Source organism: Caloenas nicobarica, chromosome 10 (assembly GCF_036013445.1).
Source record: "Caloenas nicobarica isolate bCalNic1 chromosome 10, bCalNic1.hap1, whole genome shotgun sequence".
NCBI lineage: Eukaryota > Metazoa > Chordata > Aves > Columbiformes > Columbidae > Caloenas > Caloenas nicobarica.
In genome coordinates, this window is record NC_088254.1 from 4,849,407 (window position 1) to 4,869,246 (window position 19,840).

General features: G+C 36.3%; 1 protein-coding gene across 2 annotated transcripts in view; it reads right to left on the reverse strand.

Moving 5' to 3' along the window:
- The window catches only part of SCAPER (S-phase cyclin A associated protein in the ER), a 153,578-nt gene that overhangs the window by 80,639 nt on the left and 53,099 nt on the right, over positions 1 to 19,840 (reverse strand). The window contains exons 19-22 of one of the 2 annotated variants that reach the window (XM_065641925.1): positions 19,443 to 19,595; positions 18,261 to 18,368; positions 5,232 to 5,368; positions 990 to 1,055 (exon numbers count right to left, since the gene is read on the reverse strand). In XM_065641925.1, coding sequence (XP_065497997.1) covers positions 990 to 1,055; positions 5,232 to 5,368; positions 18,261 to 18,368; positions 19,443 to 19,595 — 464 coding nt within the window. Of the gene's footprint in view, positions 1 to 989; positions 1,056 to 5,231; positions 5,369 to 18,260; positions 18,384 to 19,442; positions 19,596 to 19,840 lie in introns of both variants that reach the window. The other variant, XM_065641923.1, reaches the window with a different exon arrangement.

The window sequence follows — 19,840 nt, forward strand, 5'->3', positions numbered from 1 at the left end:
AACAATTCTAGCATATCTTTTCTGAGATGAAGAACCAGAACTGCACATAGTATTCAAAAGATGTAGATGACCCAGGCATTTGTACATAATGACGTTCTTTGTTGTGTTTTTGCTCCGTTGTAAATAATTTTAACAAAGGATTTCCTTTAACCGCGAGGAGTACTGAGCTGATAGTTTCTTGGAACTACCTAACACTTCTGAAAATCCAAAGCCCACACTTTGTATGTGCCTGCAGAACTCTACCGGTGACCTCCCTATTCTGCAAACACCGAACATACGCTCTACTTCTTTTCACTTTTTTAACTGATTTCCACTTATGCTACAGCTATATTGTTTCTTTTAAAATCTTTGGTGATAGACCTTACCAAAAGCTTTTTGGAAATCCAAATATTCTGCATGTTCAACCAACCAGTTTCAATGGAATCAGAGCGCAGAAGCTGAGAAATGTGCAGTTTCCAACTGAGGAGGAGCAATTTGCCAGTGATAATAGGTCTTGTTTTAATCTTGTCATCCAACTGTTTTCATCTGTGCCTTATCCTACATAATAAAAAGGTCAGTTCTTTAAAAAGCTCAGTGTCAGATTAAGACATCTGTGGGCTAAAATATCTGTGCTTTCACCTTATGAACCTGACCAAATGGAGGCCAAACATAAGATTTTCAGTCTCACCACTCCATTGCTATATTTTCACCATGAGTCTTGAAGTATGAAGCTGGAACCTTCTTGCTTCCAGGTAAGAAAAGGATGAGCACATGTTCTCTTTACTATCGCATGTTACATGGTTAAACACATACAGTGCCTTCAGAAAAAACTGCCTTTATAAGGTCTGGCCTTTTGTATTAGAAACTGGTCTGGAATTCAAGATGCCGGTACGCCCCATATTGAGTGAGGACCTTACTACACCTGCTCCACTGGAAATTTCAGAAGCATTTCTGCTACAGACAGGGGAAAAAAAGTGTACGTCTAAAAATACATAAAGTTAAATGCTTACTTGACTTTAAATGGAGAATCAGAGACAGCATTTTTTGTTTCCATCAAACTCTCATATTCCTTTGCCCTGGAGGAGAAAATATTCATTATTATTGACTATTCTCTAAAGTGTACAGTATGTAATACCAGCAAGATAACTGTAACCTTTGGGTTTTTTCTATTTCACAGTAATGCACAGCATTACTGCCAATTGTGCTGTCATGATCCATACCGATGCTTAGTTATTGGCCATTAACAATTCATTATTAATATTACTACTTTAGAATAACATCAGCACACAAATGGTGTATTTAACTTTCCAAATGGCAGAAAATGGTATAGCGAGAGATATATATATATAACAACTGCAGTATCCTACTGCTTATCATGAAATCACCACATTTATCTGATGAAAATATTAGTAATGTAGACACGAAGTGCAGATCAGAAGATCACCATGTCAGAGAGATTATAATTAACATATAAATAATTCGTTATATTTACAGGTACAAGAGTATTTTTTTATGTAACTAATGACTTTACTGTAACATAATGAACCTTGTTAGGCATAGAGCACAGAAGTAAACACCTCCACCAATGACTGTTCTACTGCTGGAAACAGAAACACAAGCCTCTTCGGTCCCTTAAAAGTAACACTGACACTGGCCACATGCCAAAAAATAGGAAAAGGGAGAGGAGACTTTTTTCCACTGTTTCGACTCCAGCCAGCCTGTGCCAACACGAAAAAATCATCACCAGCTCATCAAGCAAAACAGGATGCATAGGGGTGATCCTGTCAGCTTTTCTAACAACATACACGCACGAAGTAAAATTAACCCGGATACTACAGTGATGCAGAAAAATTCAGTTCTCAGAGACAGAGCCCTGTGCTGAAAAGACATCCAGCAGGTAGTAAAAGCATCTAGTTGTTAAAAATTTTGACAATTGCTCTTAGAATGTTTATTCTGAAATTAAGACTTGACAGATGCAACCCGGATCTCTAGCGACTTCAGGGAGATGTGCTGTTCAAGCCTCTTGAGGTTGTGTTCTCAGATGAACAAGTGCTGACACCATTCATGGCTCAGAAAATTCTTAAAAAAAGCTGTGTACACACACCTGAAGGAAGCTGAACTGGCATGCTGGACTAAACCTGTCAGAAGGTATGTGATCCAGCTCTACCAAGACAGAAACAGAATAAAATCTGCCTCAGTGCCACTTTCCCCCATGAAAATGCTCTTTCCTATTAATTTCCAAGGTATTCTGAATATTAACTGCTGTCACTTGATATTCTTTGCCAGCTTTACAAATGTCCAATTGTTTCTTTCAAATCTAAGACTTTGACAATGGCTTCCAATGGGAAACATGTTTCATTGTTTCACTGCAAAAAATATTATTTAGTAAATATTTAATTCCCATAATTCCTCTCAGATACATATGCTGCATGTTTCTTTATATTTTCTGTTCACCCAAGTGGATCAAGTCTTCCAAAGCTCCTCAAATTTTCCCTCAGCTTGCTTAACCTATACAACTTATGCTACATGCAAATATTGTTACATTACCACTAGCTCTGATTTATGGATCATTAATAAAGCTATTAATCACAACTGAATTTAGTATTAAACATGAAGGTGAGATTCCTTTATTAACCTTTTGCCTTCTTTCCTGCCTCTGCGCCAGAAACAACACATTTCAGCTTTGAGTTTTGTACAGACAAGTCAAACATGAATAATCGCCTAAAATATCTGTTACTCAAAGAACATGACTAGAGTGCTTTAAATCCATTGCAAAATGTATCTCCACTGTATATACTTCCTATACACTACCTCTCTATTACTTGGGGTTTGCTTCCATCAAGCCTCTTTTTGCCATGGGGGTACCAAAGTATTCTTCTGCTAGCAGCACATACATGTTAACCTGAGATAATTTACTCAGCTATATATCAGTTGTTACTATAGCACCAGTTTAATGGCTTAGGTTATAAATATAATTAATAAGACTAACAAAACTCAACATATCTAATAACCCATTGATCACAATTTGTCCCCTCATTCACCTTTGCCCTTCATTGCTTTGATATTGTAATAGTGATTTAAGATCTAGAAACTCAGCAGAGCAACAGGAACCTATTTGAATGCAGTTACTTATTTTTTAGAGTTTAAAACATCACAGCTTCCTAGAAACTGAAATGAATGTAAAATTTCAAGTCTTGAGGTATAAGAGGGTTTGTTGTAACTTTTTTTTTTCTAGAGAAGAGGAATAGTTGCAAATATGTACTAAAACATGGTTCGTAGATAATCTGCTAAGACCTGTGAAACTATGTGCATTATCGACATCAAACACCCTTCACCTTCAAACCATCCTCAATAAAATAATTAAGTACTTTAACTATACATTCCACCTAAATTTTGAGCTGATTCTGAGCAGTAAGCAGCTAGCTATCTGGTGGTAGTACTGTCCAGACTGTTGGGCAGAAACATAGTAGACGTTACCTATATTATTTAATTTAGTATGTCATATTGTAATTTGGAGGTTATTGCTCTAATTGCTTTAGCCACATAACTTAAGATGATCCCCTTTCCTTTGCTGAACATGGTAAACCTCCCCACCTCACTGGTAATAAACCTACATGCAGTATTTGCCATTTCTATGCCTATTACTATAACTCAAGTGTCAATTATAGTAACTGTAGAAGACTGGCAAGACTTGTATGGCTAAAATTAATTTCCCAAATGGATTTTTTTTCCCCCCTCATCAATTTGTTGTTTGAAATTCCATGGAGCAACCTTTGCTTCATATTGCTACTGGACATTTTTATTAGTAAGTCTTTTGTGTTAACATTAGAAAACTCATGGTGAAATCTTCAATTTAACTCTCCGTTATTGTCAAGGACAGTAATCCCATCAAAAAGTTTAGTCACCCTTTGAAACTAAAAACAAGCTTAATGAACACGAATTTCATGTCTCACCAATACAATTCCTCTTAGATTTTGAAACTTTCACTGTATTTTTCAGTAGTATACCACCTTTGGAAAATGATGCCCCTTCGTTATTACTGTTGTACTTATAATTTTTGATGACGAATATGCTGATTCACCCAGCAGTCTGACACATTAGAACTGAAAATGTTCTGAAAAAGTTTTTCAACTATCAGTGCCAATAGCAAACTATTATTTGAGCTTGTATTCCTTGGTCTGACAAACCTTTGACTATATTCAACAGAAGCAGCTCTTGAGAAAGAAGTAAAATTGGCCCAAGTAACTGCATTAAATCAACAGGTAATTGGAATATCCCTGCACCTTGAGCCATCAGAAACCTGGAAGACTATGTTATCCAGTTTCAACAGTGCCTTCGGATGTGGTATTCAGATAGTGGATTTGCTCATCCAAAGAAGCAAACAATCAGAAACAGTAATACATTGTAAAAGTATTGTGTTTTGAATACTAATGTGCCATTATTAGCACTATTATGAGTTAATAAAATATCCCGTTTTTACTGTAGCTCTAAAAATCCATTCAGGTGCTTTTCTCTTATCTGTAAACCTTCTTGCTTAAAAACTAGTTAGAGGAAATATGTAACAATGATTCTTATATTCCGAGAAGTATTTTTAGAGACAAATGCAAAAATATGGTACAATATTCAGTTAAGAATTAACCTCAGCTGGGGAGTATTCAGCTATAAAGACCAACACTGCCAGTTCATGATATAATGATGTCCTGCATATCATACTGATTTGCAGATGTCACTTTTTATACTAATAACAAATTGCAGGTCTGACAACTCACTTTCCATTTTAAGATATTTTTAACTTTCTTTTTGTTGTGACAGGCAACAAAAAATGATTAAATTTAGTCATGGGATTTGACACTACAGCAGGCTGACTTCTATTTGTTGATTACTATTGATTTTCTTTGATACTTCATTTAAAAATCAATAGCTAGAAAGAAAAATAGGCATGGTTTACACAAATTTAAACATGCTATTGTATGCTAGGAGAGGCTACAGTTTTGGCAGGGCACTGGCATCCAATTATGAGAAAAGCTCTTAACAGGTGAAACCAAGGGCTCCAGATCGATATTCAGTTTTCTTTCTCAATCAGAGAAAGTGGCCATAAATTAGGCTCATCAGTATTATTTTCTAGACACTCCCAAAGCAAATAATTTTACAATTTTTTTCGGCCTTCCACTGCACTCATACTAAAGGACAAAAGGTAAAGTTTAGAACAAAACTTAAAGAAAAAAAAAAAATTAAAAAGAAATCTGAACTACCTGGAGTTCATCCGTGCCTTTAGCTTTTTGGCTTTCTTTTTAGTTTTTTGTTTCTCCTCTCCATCTTTTAATGGTTCCACAGGAACAGAACTCTCAATCACAATATCCACAATGTACTTTTTCAATGACAGGTGCTCCTGCAGAAAATATTGAGATAATATTTAATCTTGGAGATTATAGATTATCTTCCCAGGAAACAACGGTGCTAAATTTTTAACAAAAGGTTAACAAAATGAAGAAAAATCTTAAAACAAATTTTGAGAAAGAGATTATTTCACACTGGAAAGAACATATCACGGGTATTTTGCAATAAAGGAAAGTAAAAGGGAATAAACGTTGTCTCTCATCCTGAAGAAACCATTACCTCACAGTTATGAACTCCAGTTGACATTCTCTTCCTTCTCCAAGCTGCCTTTACAGCTGCATGAAACCAATGCCCTGCCCTACCAACATAACTCCTTACACTAAGAACTAATCCCTTCATTGTTTATCATTTTAATCCTTCATGAAAAACCAAACTTCTCTTAACTTTCGTTAAAATACAGTGAAAGTACTACTTACCATGTTACCATTTGTTGATAGGAATATTACTTTTTCTCTCACATTAAGAAATTTGCATTTAAGTAAAATACTGGTAAAATCCCAGTTGCCCACAAGACACGCTTTAATTTAAAAATGGTACAGTTTTTGCATAATGGAATCCAAGAAAAGTGAATGTCATTACATCATGTGATTTGTAAATAAATGATTTGTTTCAAGATTTTTTTAAAATGTTACAAAAAAATTCCTGTTTCCTCAGAGGCACTTTCAGCCAAAGTCCAAGGTCTACATTTAAAATAGTTATAATTTAGAGATTAATAACCAACAAAGCTATTCCCCTAAAGCTGTTTTTAATTTTGATTGACTGATGCTACCCATGAATAGACATGTAGGTGCCTGTAACAATTCCAATGACCAGCAGACCATCCAGAAACTACAGATGAAAAGAAAATTCTCAAAATACCAAAACAAACAGACAAAGAAAACTGCCAAAACCCCACAGCTGTGAAACTATTGAATATCTTATTTTTCTCAGTTCCCTCACATTAGAAATTTCATCCAAGTACTCTATGCAGCAAGTTAGATTTCAACAATCAAGAAGGATTTCTACTCGAATGCCCCTTCTAAACTTATTTTTCAGTTTAAACGTGCAGAACCAAACTTAACCTATTCTGAACTACCAAAGTACTGCAGACCCTCCCATGTCAGTGCAAGTAACTTACATTTAATTAACACGATGTTCAAAGTGACCCACTTAGAACACCACAATGCCCACAATTAGTCTACTTCACTTGTAAAACATATAACCAGATGTTCTTCATGATACTGCAACGTCCTTCTACGCTAGGACAAGACTGACAGACACACTGAGGCTTATATTTGTTTTCTTGCAGAGCACTGAACACATTATGAAGTATAGATGGCCACTGCTTATTAGGATAATTCATCCTTGAAAATGATTAGTGCCACAATAAGATGTGGTTCTTCCTTCCTTTTTGCTAAGTATCCTTAAAAATTCAAAGTAAAAGGCAAAGTGTTAAAAAATTTATAGACAATTATTTTCCAGAAAACAACCTATACTTTCTTCCACTGATTCAGGAAAATATTATGCCTGTTGAAAACAAAATAAATCTCTGTGAAATTTCCTGGAAAAAGACCATTTAGTTTTTGTAAAGCATCGCTGCATGATGTAACGTAGCAATCTATATTTGGTCAAAATAGTAATTGAAATTTCTATCTTAAATCATATGAATGAAAAATGAATACTAAAGTAATACTAGACATAAGAAGTTGAGCATAATAATCTAAGCAATCTCTAAAAGCAACACTGGCTTCAACTTTGCTACACTACCTACCCTGTATAACTCCCAGTACATCTGAATATTTTTTCCTCAATGGATTGTCCAAGTTGTTCAAACCATGGATATTGCTATATCCGTATGTAACATAATTCTAACAACTTTTGTAAGCGCTTCCTTCCCTCTTACTATTATCCATTTAATTTCAGCAAGAAGTGCTTAAAGGAAAACTTTCTTAAGGTACTAACATCTCAAAATGCCCTTTGAGTGTGGCCCAGTAGTACAAGACTAGCAAAATACCCCAGTTTTCAATGAGTTCGTTTTTAACCAATCTGTAGTAGCACAGAACCATCCCAGTGCTGGTTATGAAACCTCCGTTCATTTTTGTCTCCTCAGAGAGATGTATCCCTCAACACCCACTTAAAAATTGTTTTTCCCTTAAACTTTCTTTTAAAAAATAGAAACCTGGTCATAATGCTGAAACTTCAAGGAAAATAATGGGTTTGGATTTTTTCAGTGTTAAGAAAGGACTTCCTCAGAACAGACTATGACACTGCTCCTGCTTTGCTACCAATCTTCAAGGTACTTAATTTGTGACATTTTGTGGATGCTCGGCTATAAATTAAAAAAAAAAAAAAAAAAAAATTCAGTGTGATTTGGCACATACATCCCTGCTTTCCAAACTGAGCTAGGCCTGTAATTTACCATCAGTTTACCTCACGTTTTATGAGCAAGATGATGCTCTTGTAATACACAAAACTACCAAGGCCTTTTACTATAGTTCCACATCTTTGCTCATCGGTGGAACTGTTTTCTGGCGCATCAGATCCTCCCGCTATTGACTGTGTCCCTCCGAGCGGCAGCGGAGCGGAAGGCAGCTGACCCTGCGCTGACAGGGCCGCCGCCGCCATCTTGTTCACGTGAACTCCGGCAGCTTCGTGGACGATGTTTCTCAGGCTTCTCGGCTTTCACGTGTGGCCGTTTGGATTAATATCAGACTTCATACACAGAGCTCATTAAAGTAAGACTAGAGTAATAACACCTTGCATCACAAAACCAGTCACTCTTTGAAGGCACAGATCAAAGCGCAGGAATATCACGGCAGGCCGATCCACACCATTCAGGTGTGAAATAAGTACAACTAACAGCTCGGTATTGAATGACAGCTGGCACCTGAAGACAGCTGCTGCTATAGCATGCTTCAGAGCAAAAATATTTACTTGTAAGTTTTACTAAGCTCATACGGGTTGTCTGAAAAAATAAAGCTTGTAAAATCCACCTAGCCGCATTGAAATAGAGTATTAAAGTCCTTTAAATAATCAAATTAATGAATAATTTTACTCGCACAATCATTAGTTGGACAGGTTAACATACCATAAAAGTAATTGCCGTAAGTGTATGAAAGTGAGTAAAGCCACTGCAGTGTTTAGAAACTAAACGTTTGTCATCCTCCGAATGTTTTTATTTAAGCAATAATGAAACTATTCAATTTCAGGGCTTTTTATTTCTAATAAAGGTAATGCAGAATAACTGGGTAATCTAGTCACTTCTTCCTGAAAGCTTTTTACTTTTTATTATTATTATTTTTATGTAAGTAAATGCTAAATGCATTAAGAATTACTGACTGATTTACCCTCTCCATGGAGGCATTCCGGGTCTGTTTTAATGACAATGTGTAGCCCGATTCTGTGGTATGTTGAGCACATTGTGACCCCAAACTCTCAGACATTAGTATAGCACAGGATCTTTGGAGAATTTAGGCCATTATAAGCGCAAAGCATATTTCTTCATGATCATCTGTACATATTCCTCCATATACACTCGTATGGTGGTGCACTGGAGTGCACTGTGAGTAGTGCACTGGAGTAGAAATACTCCTGCTGTTTTTCTCCAGTGTTATTTACATGTGTTCACCAAAACAAAAGATTATTTTTAAAAAAATAGCAAGGTATACTGTACCTATTTCTCAGAGGGAGACTGGCCCTAGCTGAAAAAGCTTACAAAAGTAACCTGGTAAATATATATAATTTGGTATTTAATGACATTCTGTATAGACACATCTTGTCATTTGAGATCTTTAAAAAATCAAGGCATATAGACATCTTATAATTTTTATATAACACTGAAGACATTTTTAGAAGAACTGAAATAAAATTCCTGTACAAGTTTCAGTACTTCATTTACAAGTAAGGTGATGCAAACTAACATTAAATGCACATGTAAATCTGCAGCCACAACAAAGCAGACAAGATAGAAACTGGATTATTTACAAAAAATGCCTTTGCTTTTCCTCTTTTCCCTCCATCCTCAACTGTTCTTTTAGTCACTGAGAATCCTGAAGCTTTCCAAACGAAACAGATGGGTCTCATCTACAAACTACAAGAGAAATCTGAGTTTCCAAAACCATTATAACTAAAACTAATAAGGTCACCCATTAAATCACATTCTTGCTGGTTATTGCCTACTCCCATTCAACTGCCTGAAACAGAAAAACTACCCAGTTCATTTCTTATCTTCAAGTTGATAATTTTAGTTGACTAAGTACTTCTTATAACCAAATTTGTCTCTACACTGAACTACAGTCCTCTTTCCTACATGACACGTTTATATTACAAGGATTACAGCATTACTATAAATATTTTCTGAAATAAAATAAATTTTTCAGACTCTAGAACAAATAATAATTACAAATTTTCTCCATGAAAAGTACAGCAAATACTACAAAATGCTGAAATGCTATACGGTTGAGTACGGTCCACTTTGGTTTGGATGAGGAAAACCCTAGTGTAAACTGGATTCTGATCCTCAGTGATCCATACAAAATACAACAGCTGGAGAATAAATTTCCTAACTGATGCCCTCTATACTCTTTCCTAGCTCTCCCCATTTAATGTCCTGATTACAGCAACAACATCCACATATCTGACCTTGACAAATGAAATGCTGGATATGTAAGTATTTATCAAACCAGAATACAACTGCAAAATTCATTTTTCTACCCAATTTCTTTGACTATGACACTTTTGGCTCTCTGTATTATATATAAGTTACTATTCATTTCACTACTCAGCAAATATTCCTTGTAACATTATTAAATTGTGATGTAAAAGTGTGCCAAACAGAACTCTTCCAAACAAAATTTCCTCATTCTAAAATGAGGAGTGAGCATAATATAAACACTTCTTTCCCTTTCCTTTCTTTTTAAGTAAGTGTTGCCTTTTTATGAATTCTGCCTGGGGCAAGATTGCATAGGGAGGACGGTATTGCAGTAAAGCATCTGTATTTGCTCAAGCTGAGGAGAAAATCCCAGCCTGGCATTTGTTGCTGTGGGGCAGTCAGAACTCGGGATTCTCGGTTCTCCTGGGCCACGCGGCTCCTCGCTGGCTCCCACGAAGCACAATATTCCTTCTCCCACGCACCGGTAACAGCCAGGGAATGAAGGCTCTGCAAAGCCGCCGCTCTGAAGCCAGTCAGTGGCTGGCAGGAGTGCCCAGGGCCATCACCTACTGTATCAAGTATTTTCTGCTGTTTTCTATAAGCTCTGGAGGGTCCTGTGCTACTACGGAGCAGCACTGGAGTGAAATCCTACTATATAACGACAGGCACGGAAAGGCCTGACCTTTCCAATGTGTAGTTGCTTTATACAGAGTGTGACACTGTGCTTAATTAGCTATGTTGCCATTAAGTATAAACTAACCAATCCATACATGTGGAAAACCCTTCTGGCTATTGGATTTTCACCCCCAAAAATGAGCCAAAGTGTCCTTCTTGGAATCCAAAAAGTTAACAGGTTTTTTTATCCTCTCTACTTCTGTATTGCTGGATTCTGGCCAGAACTGAAGCAGAAGGGCCAGAATACTGTAAGACTGGTTATTCTTATTATTTTTGTATTCTTTCCAAACTTGAATCCCCAAGTTTGGAAAGAAAAGGCATTCTTATAAGTTTTCTAACCCAATTCTGCAGACCAAGGCAACTTGAAAAATATCTGATTCTAGCTATTTATCTAAATTAGATCTTCAGAACTTCCAAACACTTGTTTTTACTTGCCCTCTCATATCAGCATTAAAACAAAAAACATGAGGAAGATTATAAAGAAATACTTGTAGTAGCTTCTATCACATAATTGTTGTCATTAATTTACCATTTTAATAAAAAAAATCAAGAGCAAACTGAGTATTTTTTATAAACATGAGGTACGTAAGGAATATATTCTAGCAAATCAATAGCTAACTATTCTGAAGACTACATACATCTTCTGGATTAACATTTTTACCTGTTTCCAAATAAACAATATCCTCTAACTGCAGAAAGTAATTAAAAATGTTTTTTATATTTATTACCAATGTCAGGAATAATGGTTTCTTACTTGTATATAATCACTTAAGAGATGTATTTGCCAAATTTTGAGGAAGTTTTTAAGGTTCCATTCTAAATCATGTTACCACAGGAATATTTGTTCATGTTTTTATTACATTTCAATAAAACTCCCCAGTATTTTATTTTTTTTTCTTCATAGCCTAGGACTATATTTAATATAGAAAACAGATGGTGAAGCAGACTACGAGTTATATCAAATGCAAAACTCAATTTTCAACATTATAACAAATGACAGCTTGAAACACGAATAGTCATTAATGCTTAATTATAAAGAGATCAAATGTTTGTGATCAAATACTGTTATAATACCACCAGTGGTGATCCACTCCAAAATATGGAAAAGATTCAAAATAAGGATGATATTTACCTATTGTAATTGATAACAGTTACTCTAAGTCCTTCATACATAAACAGTTTTTAAAAATAAAGTAATTGCTTGTCCATAAATTCAACGATATGACAGCCTGCCACTAAGACAAACAGCAAATAATATTCTGAATAGTAGGTTCAGATATTTCTTGGGATTTTTAATACCATTCCACTTCCCATCTGTCACTCCAAAATGTGGAAACAGAAAGCAAAAGTAAAGCTGTTTCTTCCTGAGAATGAGAATTCTGCACCCTGGCCATGGAAAGCATCCTCCTGCAGATTAGGAAGAGACCTGGAAGGCACGGCCATTGTCACCCGGCTGCAAGGGCAAGCAAGAGAGAGGGGGAAATCGAGCGCAGTTGGACTCGGCCAGCAGTATTTTTTTTTAGTGGCTGTGAATATTCAAGACATCCAAGCCAAAGGGAAGAAGGGTGCAGCTGTTGGCAATGATCTATCACAATTACAGACACAGCCAATAAACAATTAATCATGTACATTTTTGCCAAGAAAAACAACACATAATATATTAAAGGTAAGAAGCTATTGCTGCGCAAAGTACAAAAGACTAGAATTGATGTATAGAGTACTGCAAGACCTTCCGCAAACTGCACCATGGATTAAACTTCATAATTATATGATGTTCATGACAGCTTCTTCTAGGACGAATGTATTCACAGCAGAATTACAAGGCCAGAGTTCCTGTGCTGAAAGGACCACAGGTATTCAACAGATATGAAACGTCCATAAAGAAAAACAGACCACAGATGCTTGGCCTAATTCCACTCCTGTAGCAACACACAACTCCTCCTAAAAAAATCCTCCCTTCCTCAGGAAAAAAAAAAAAAAAAAAAGAGTAAAGCAAACTCAACCAGAACCTGAGGTTTTATTGGGATGGGGAATTCTTGTTTGTAGGTGATTTACAGATTGCTTCCACTGAGCAACAGAAAAGAAAAATGGGCTACTGTTGGAAAACTATCTTCAGATGCCAAGAAAAAAATGAATTTACAATGAAGTCTATAGTCTGTAACTCTGTGGATAAAAAAAATACGAATATTGTTCGACATATGGCCAAACCGTATGCACCACTGTATTACCCAGAAATGACTGAAGTATTATATACCACCAGAGCTCAGTCAAGATCATCTCCTTGTACTGTAGTGATCATAACTGATCATGCAAATGTTCAAAAGAGGCTGGAGTGCAAACATAAACCAGAATAAGGCCAAGGCTGCGATACCCACCCAGGGTTCATAGTCAAAAAAATCAGACTCGCATGAAAGCCTTAGTCCAGAGCCTTGAATAATCCAACACAAGAGCTTAAAACTGAATGCTAAGGACTTTCATTACTGAGAGTGAAACTCAGAAAAAAGATGGCTAAAAACACACTTGGCAAAAAACACACTTGGCAATATAAGTAACATACACATGAATGTTCCAGAACAAAAAAGACAACTATTCATCTTGCATAACAATTTTTAAAAGACCACATACCCGCAGGTATAAGTACCTCAAATTCCTCTATTAATCAAAAAACTGATCATCTCTAGTGTTATTATTTTCCATTTTGCTTAATCATGTCTTTTCAGTCAGTTACCAAAGGAATTCATAGCATACTATTCCTCATTTAATTAGAAGAACTTGAAAACACTCTGATTCAGACTGGAAAACAAAAAGCATTTCTTGAATACTGCTAAGGCTGAAGCAATAGAACAAGTTATATATAATTTAATTTTAATGAAAACACAGCAAATTAAAAAGAAAAATAATCAGCAAAGTCCAGGCATCACCATGTCTCTGGACAAGAAAGCTCCTTGTAAACACAGAAGAAAAAGTGGAAAGGTCAGGCATGAAAGTGTTCCTCCACCTCTTTCCCCCAGTAATTTCCTCTGTAAGAAATAATGGAAGCAGAACAGAACTTTGAGAAAACAGCTCGATTTCTTAAAGAAAAACAACTCCTCGCCCCTAAGAAGCTTTTAGAAATTCCAACTCAGCTGAACATCAACTTTGCTTGTGTGTTGAGCGAGCTATAAACCCTACATGGCTGGAAGAGCCCTTGAACCCGCACAGCCCTGCTTTCCCAGGCAGCCTCTCCCACATCCTGGCGAAAGCACAATCCTGCCAGCGTACGGGTTGTGTACTGGGGGAACTGGCCAGCGCCGTTCTGCACATTGTAAATCAGACCTCGCTACAGGCGGGACAGAGCTGTGCCAGAAAAGGCTGCGCTGCAACCCCAGCCAACCTGCCAGCCACTCTACAGACCGAGCTGCAGTCACTGATGACCTGGGGTTTTTTAAAAGGAACGTGGGTGGGCTCAACCAACCATGTCTTTCTATAAATCCTCACATTTTAACACAGTTGGTCTTCAGACAACAACAATCTCTTTATTCCATCATGGGATTATATTTTAATTTGATCTAAATATACCTCTAAGAAGTTCTTTGTTTTCATTTATATTGAGACAGTACTCTTCCCTGATTAAAAAAAAAAAGCACATTTTTTACATACACAAACAAAGGTTCGTTAATATTCCTCCATCCTCCTTTGGAATACATCAAATCCTAGCATGCACCTTATATAAATTAACCAAACCCCTGCCACGTTATCTATTTCATATGTTTTTTTGAAGTACTTTTCACTTACTAGAAACATTCACGGACTGCGTGGAATTACACGATTTATATTCTAAAGTGCCTTTAAACCATGGCATTTAAATGACAGGAGATGCAAACTAGAGACAGGACAATGATTCAAAGAAGGAAGCTATAAAGATTACCGATGTTATGTGTATTTCTCAAAGCAAACTAGGATAGACAAGAAAGGCAAAGGAAAAAATGAAGGAAGAGAGGCCTGTAAAAGAATAATCAATCAATCTAGGAGCTACAGGTGGGAGCAAATGTCTCTGAGGTCCTTGCAGAGACTCCTCCGGCTAATGAAGTCACCATGTGTTGTCCTACGGCACCTGTTCAGTGGTGGCCTTTGTGTCGAAAGCCCTTTGTGTCACTCTGGCTTTGATTCAGCAAAACAATTAGTCGTATCTTCGAACATACAAATTGATTGCAGTGAAATGCAATGAAACCAAATTGCATACATTGTTTACATCTTTTGACGAACCTAAAGTAATATGAATATTAAGTGAGGGGACAGGAAATCAATAGCATAGAAAATAGCAATGTAAAAAGGGAGCAAAGCTGCAAGTTTGATGGAAGAAAACATGCATTTAAGCCAGGAAAGGAAATGTAGACAGAACACTGTTACTGCACTGAAGACAATGATGACATGATGTGGGACAGTGAAGCATTGCAAGTTCCAGAAATGTAATGAAGGAAAGAGGACTTGTAGCCCGAAGACTATCCTGCTGAAAGAGTTTTGCCATCTCTATGCATGAATGTATTTATAAGAGACCAGACAAAAGAAAAGTTAAAAAGGAAATAAAAAATGTGAACAGAACTGAATTTGCTTTCACACGATAACCACTCTTTGAAAATCAGCAGATTTTTGCTTAAAGAGAAACCTACACCCTTTTCAGCTGGAGACTAATAAATACCCACAAAACTGCTCCAACACGAAGTCTACTTTTATCCCGGAAAATGTTTGTAAAATTACAGAAACTATAGATGCCATACCAAAGGGAAAAAACCTAGAATATGACAGTTTCTTTTTATATCTGCCAAGATCAACTACTAGCATCCACCTGGCCCAGAGAAATCAGTGTCAATGATCATTCAGAACAGCTTTTAATTTTTTGCTTACGGTCAAATCATCCAACAGAAATCCTTACTGTACGAAGACATGTTATATAATCACTTACTTACATTAGTTTCCAAAGTCTTAAGGAGATACTTAAATATTACCTTCTGTGATATACCAATAGTCAAAATAAACATATTTGAAGTCCTTCTGTGACTTCTCAAATAATAATAAAGAAATCCTATGATCAGATTACAATTATAAAAAAGCTTTTTTCTAGGCAGCTACCTATTACACTTAACAGGCTTAACACAAAATGAGTCAAAGATCAAGAGTAAGTTATCTGAGGTGTCAAGTGCATAAGGTTAAAGGTGAAATTTTATTAGGTCAAAGGTGATATAAATAAAATCTTTTATGTCAAAGAAGAAGGGTCACAGACAAGATGTATATAATCTAAAGACATCACAGATGACAAGTAATAACTTTAAGTAGTACAAGTGTGTCCTCACTACAGATACCTTCACTGACTAAAAAATTGAAAACAGGGATGCATAAGTAACTATGAATATTATAACACTTCCCTGGAATACAGTTTTACTTCTATATAATACTTTGGAAATTTTTTCTCGAGTATTTAAAAACTTAAGTCAAGTTACCAAACGCTTTATTTGTGGGGAGACAAAGTTTGGCATTATCTATGCATGCTGAATAAAGAGGTACACAAAGCAGATTGCTCTGATAATAAAATTGCTTTTCTGCTTTACAGTGACCATAACTCTAGCATGTATATCTTATTATGCTGTTTGAAAAAAAACCCCACACAACAAAACGACAGGCCCCCACGCCAAGGAAATTTCAGATAGTATGCTTCAGAACTGTATACTCAGACTAAATAAAATACAGCTATAAATAATATATTAAATATGTGCAATGAAGTATCCATAGGTTGCCAGTATGCCAAATACTGTGCACCATCTTGATTAAGGATATTTAAATCTGCTATTGTAATCATCAAACCATTCATTTAAAACTATTTTCTCCTTTTGCTCCTGCACTAAGTAGGCGTTCAAGAAATCCCATACATTTAACCTTAATCTTGATCTTAAGTTCACATCCACATGTTTCACTGAAAAATGCCAGACTTAAGCATAAGATGTTGGATACCACAAAAATCAAGATATCTGTGCCCTCTAGTGGAACTTCTTTTTCACCAGCTGGGCACAAATGCAGCTGTTACGAAATGATCCCTTTTTCTGGAAGCTGAAATTGTTAAGCTATCGAATTAGATGTTGTGAACAGCCTATAACACCCAACTAAAAGAAAAAATAGTTCGCTGTTTTCCTCCATATTCATCTGAGACAGTCACCCAGCAAGAACCACATTTCAATTATCAGTGGCTAGACAGATAGAAGCAAAGGCTACATAGATACTATACAATTTCAATATTATAGATTGCCCACGCTTTTGTGTGTGTACCAACATGAAAGATTTTGGGAAAGCTCACAGCGTATATTTCTAGAAAAACAGATGCAGTATGAAGCCTTCTCCCATACACCCAGTTAGGTGAACCTGGCATCTAAAACCAAATCCAAAACCATTCAACTCCCACTAACCAGTGTAAAAGAGGAAAAAAAAACCTGAAAAGACAGTTAATGTACTTTAGTTACAGTTAGGAAGGGGCAGGCAAACTGCAACTCAGCAAAAATTTATTCCTTCAGACCACGGTATCGCTCCAATTTTCTTTTTCTGTTTTTCCAGTGGTAACCACCTGTGTGGATTTCAGCACCTCAGTGAATTAACTCTCCAAAGCTTTTTAATAAGGAAATGATGTTACTACTGGATGTAAGAAGTTGTAAACAAAGAGAAGATTTTAACAAATAAAAACAGTAGCAAGAACAGCGAAGGAAAGAAGGTGACAGCCAAAAATTAGAAGTACTGAGTAGTATCATTTGAACCAGTTTGGCTGGAAACCGATTTCTGAACACAATGAAGTTAAATCTGAATCAGTTCTGGAGAACTGGCATGTCCAGTTCTTCCCGACATCTAACAGGGATAACACACGGGCATTCACAAATTTTTTGGATAAGACAGAACTCAAAGTTTGACTGTTACAATTTGCCTCACAGAAAAGGCCTTGACTTAATACTGTAGTTCAATTCAGGGAGCGGCAACAAGAAATTAAATCAGACAACCATTCAGAAGACTTTCCTTCAAAACATCATGGTTTCTTGATGTAGTATAAAATGTCCTCAGTGCTTCCTAAAAATTAGCCTAAGTGCCAATTCTTCTAAAGAAGCTACTGAAAACCTAATTATTGTTCATTCTAGCAATGCTAATACTTGCAAAGCATTTCCAATCCTACATTTTTGAAGTAGTTTAGCACTACGATGTTCAGCATGATTGACCCTGATGCACAGGACAGCACATATGATTACCTAAAAAAGGACAAAGATACTTTAACTAACAGGAAGGAACAAAAAAGGAGTAAAGCAAAATGCAGACACCTGCAACACATCAGATTTTTATGATGAAAAAATACAGTGAGATGAAAAAAGCCTTTTGACTAATAGAAAAGCAATTAGTCACATTTTATACAGTTTCTTTTGTTCCTTTTTATTGGTAGTCTGTATTATTCCCATGCTAACACAAATATTCTTGTTGATTTCCTTTATAAGAATTTTCACGACTTTCTTAGGCTACTCAGCTGGACGGCATTTAAAACTAGAAGTAACATAGGGAAAAATATTACAAAACTTACCACTTCTTCATCGGAAAGCTCTCGCCCTTGTATACTACTGTTTTCTCTCACAGCCTGTTGGTGTTTTTTCCCTTTAATGTGGCTAAAAAGGTATACTTCTGATGAAATCTGTAATGACAATGACTTCATAGCAATTTTTTTCCTTGATAATTCCATAATCTATAAACAACAGTATTTTAAAAATAATACGATATATGCCATTTTGTCAGGAGTATGTTCAGAATTTCAAGCTAGCCTGCAGTATAATAAGAGATCTTAAAAAGTTCTTGGCTTCTCATCTCCTTTTGACTTAAATCTAACTTCATATATTGGACTTTTAATTCTGAAACGCATGATCAGCAAATATACAAGACTCTAGTCTGCTGAACTTAAGTTTCTGTTCCAGCACTGTCTGAAGTGATCCCATGCAATCTTTTTTAATTCAGCCATTAAAGAGAAATAATGCTAAGCAGGATATCAGGCTTTATTCAATAATGCATAGTCTTTGCAAATCAGTAAAACCAGCTATCAACTCAGCAACTGTACGGCTCCCTCTTCTCCACCATTCCTGGGACGTCTGGAACGGCAGACACGAGAAGAGATCAGAGGTCTGTCTAGCAAAGCTCCGGGCTTCCAACAGTGACCAAAAAATAAGATCCCTAAGGAAGAGATGAAGTGAACACTGATTCTCCCCTTCAACACTTCTAAGCTTCCAATCAAACTCAGTTCAAGCTTGAGCTTGGAGCTTGATGTGGTTTCTCTGTACCTAGTAACCTTCAGTGACTTTCAATCCAGTTAAACTTGTCCAATCATCCCCTGGACTCGTATAAATTCAGATATCCACAGGATCTTACAACAAGGTGTTCACAGCTCAGCTACCTGCCATGTACAGAACCTCATTCTTTCCTTGGCTTTAAAACTAGCTTTTAACTACCTTCATTTGATGCTTCCAAATTCTTGCTTTTCTTAAAAGAGCCAGCCAACCACTGAGTACTGTCCGCACTCTGGTCTACCTACAACTCTACAGTTCTCTCAAATTGTCCCTAAACCACCTGACTTATAGACAGGAGAATCTAACACAAGGTGCACTTTACAAGAGCCGAGCAGGGACACAGCAGACGTGCGGTACTCTCAGCATAATTTGTAGCTTCAAGGCATAGGCTGGCCTTGCAATTCCGACAGTATTCCCTCCATCCAACTTACCATGACATTGCATAAAGAGCACTGCTTTTTTCGTTCATATGGCGTAAGTTTGGGTGCATAATCAGTATTAGCATGTCTTCCACTACTTAATTCAGCTGCTTTCTCTTTTCTTTGTTCAATTTGTTCCATGTGCCTTCTAATACTTTCATCATGCTGAATGGAAAATAATCAAAGCAACAAAGAAAAAGCGCATTGAATTACAGCAAATGGAAATAAACTGTGCAAAGAAATATTGGAAATTACCAAATATTGTACAGCTAGGATGAACTTCGTTAAATTGAACCTATTTCTTATTTTTGAAAGGCATTAAAAGTCACCACACATCATAGACATTTTAACATTATGCTATGATTAAAAAATCAATGAGCGCTATTTTTGTTTTATAGGTGATTATCAAT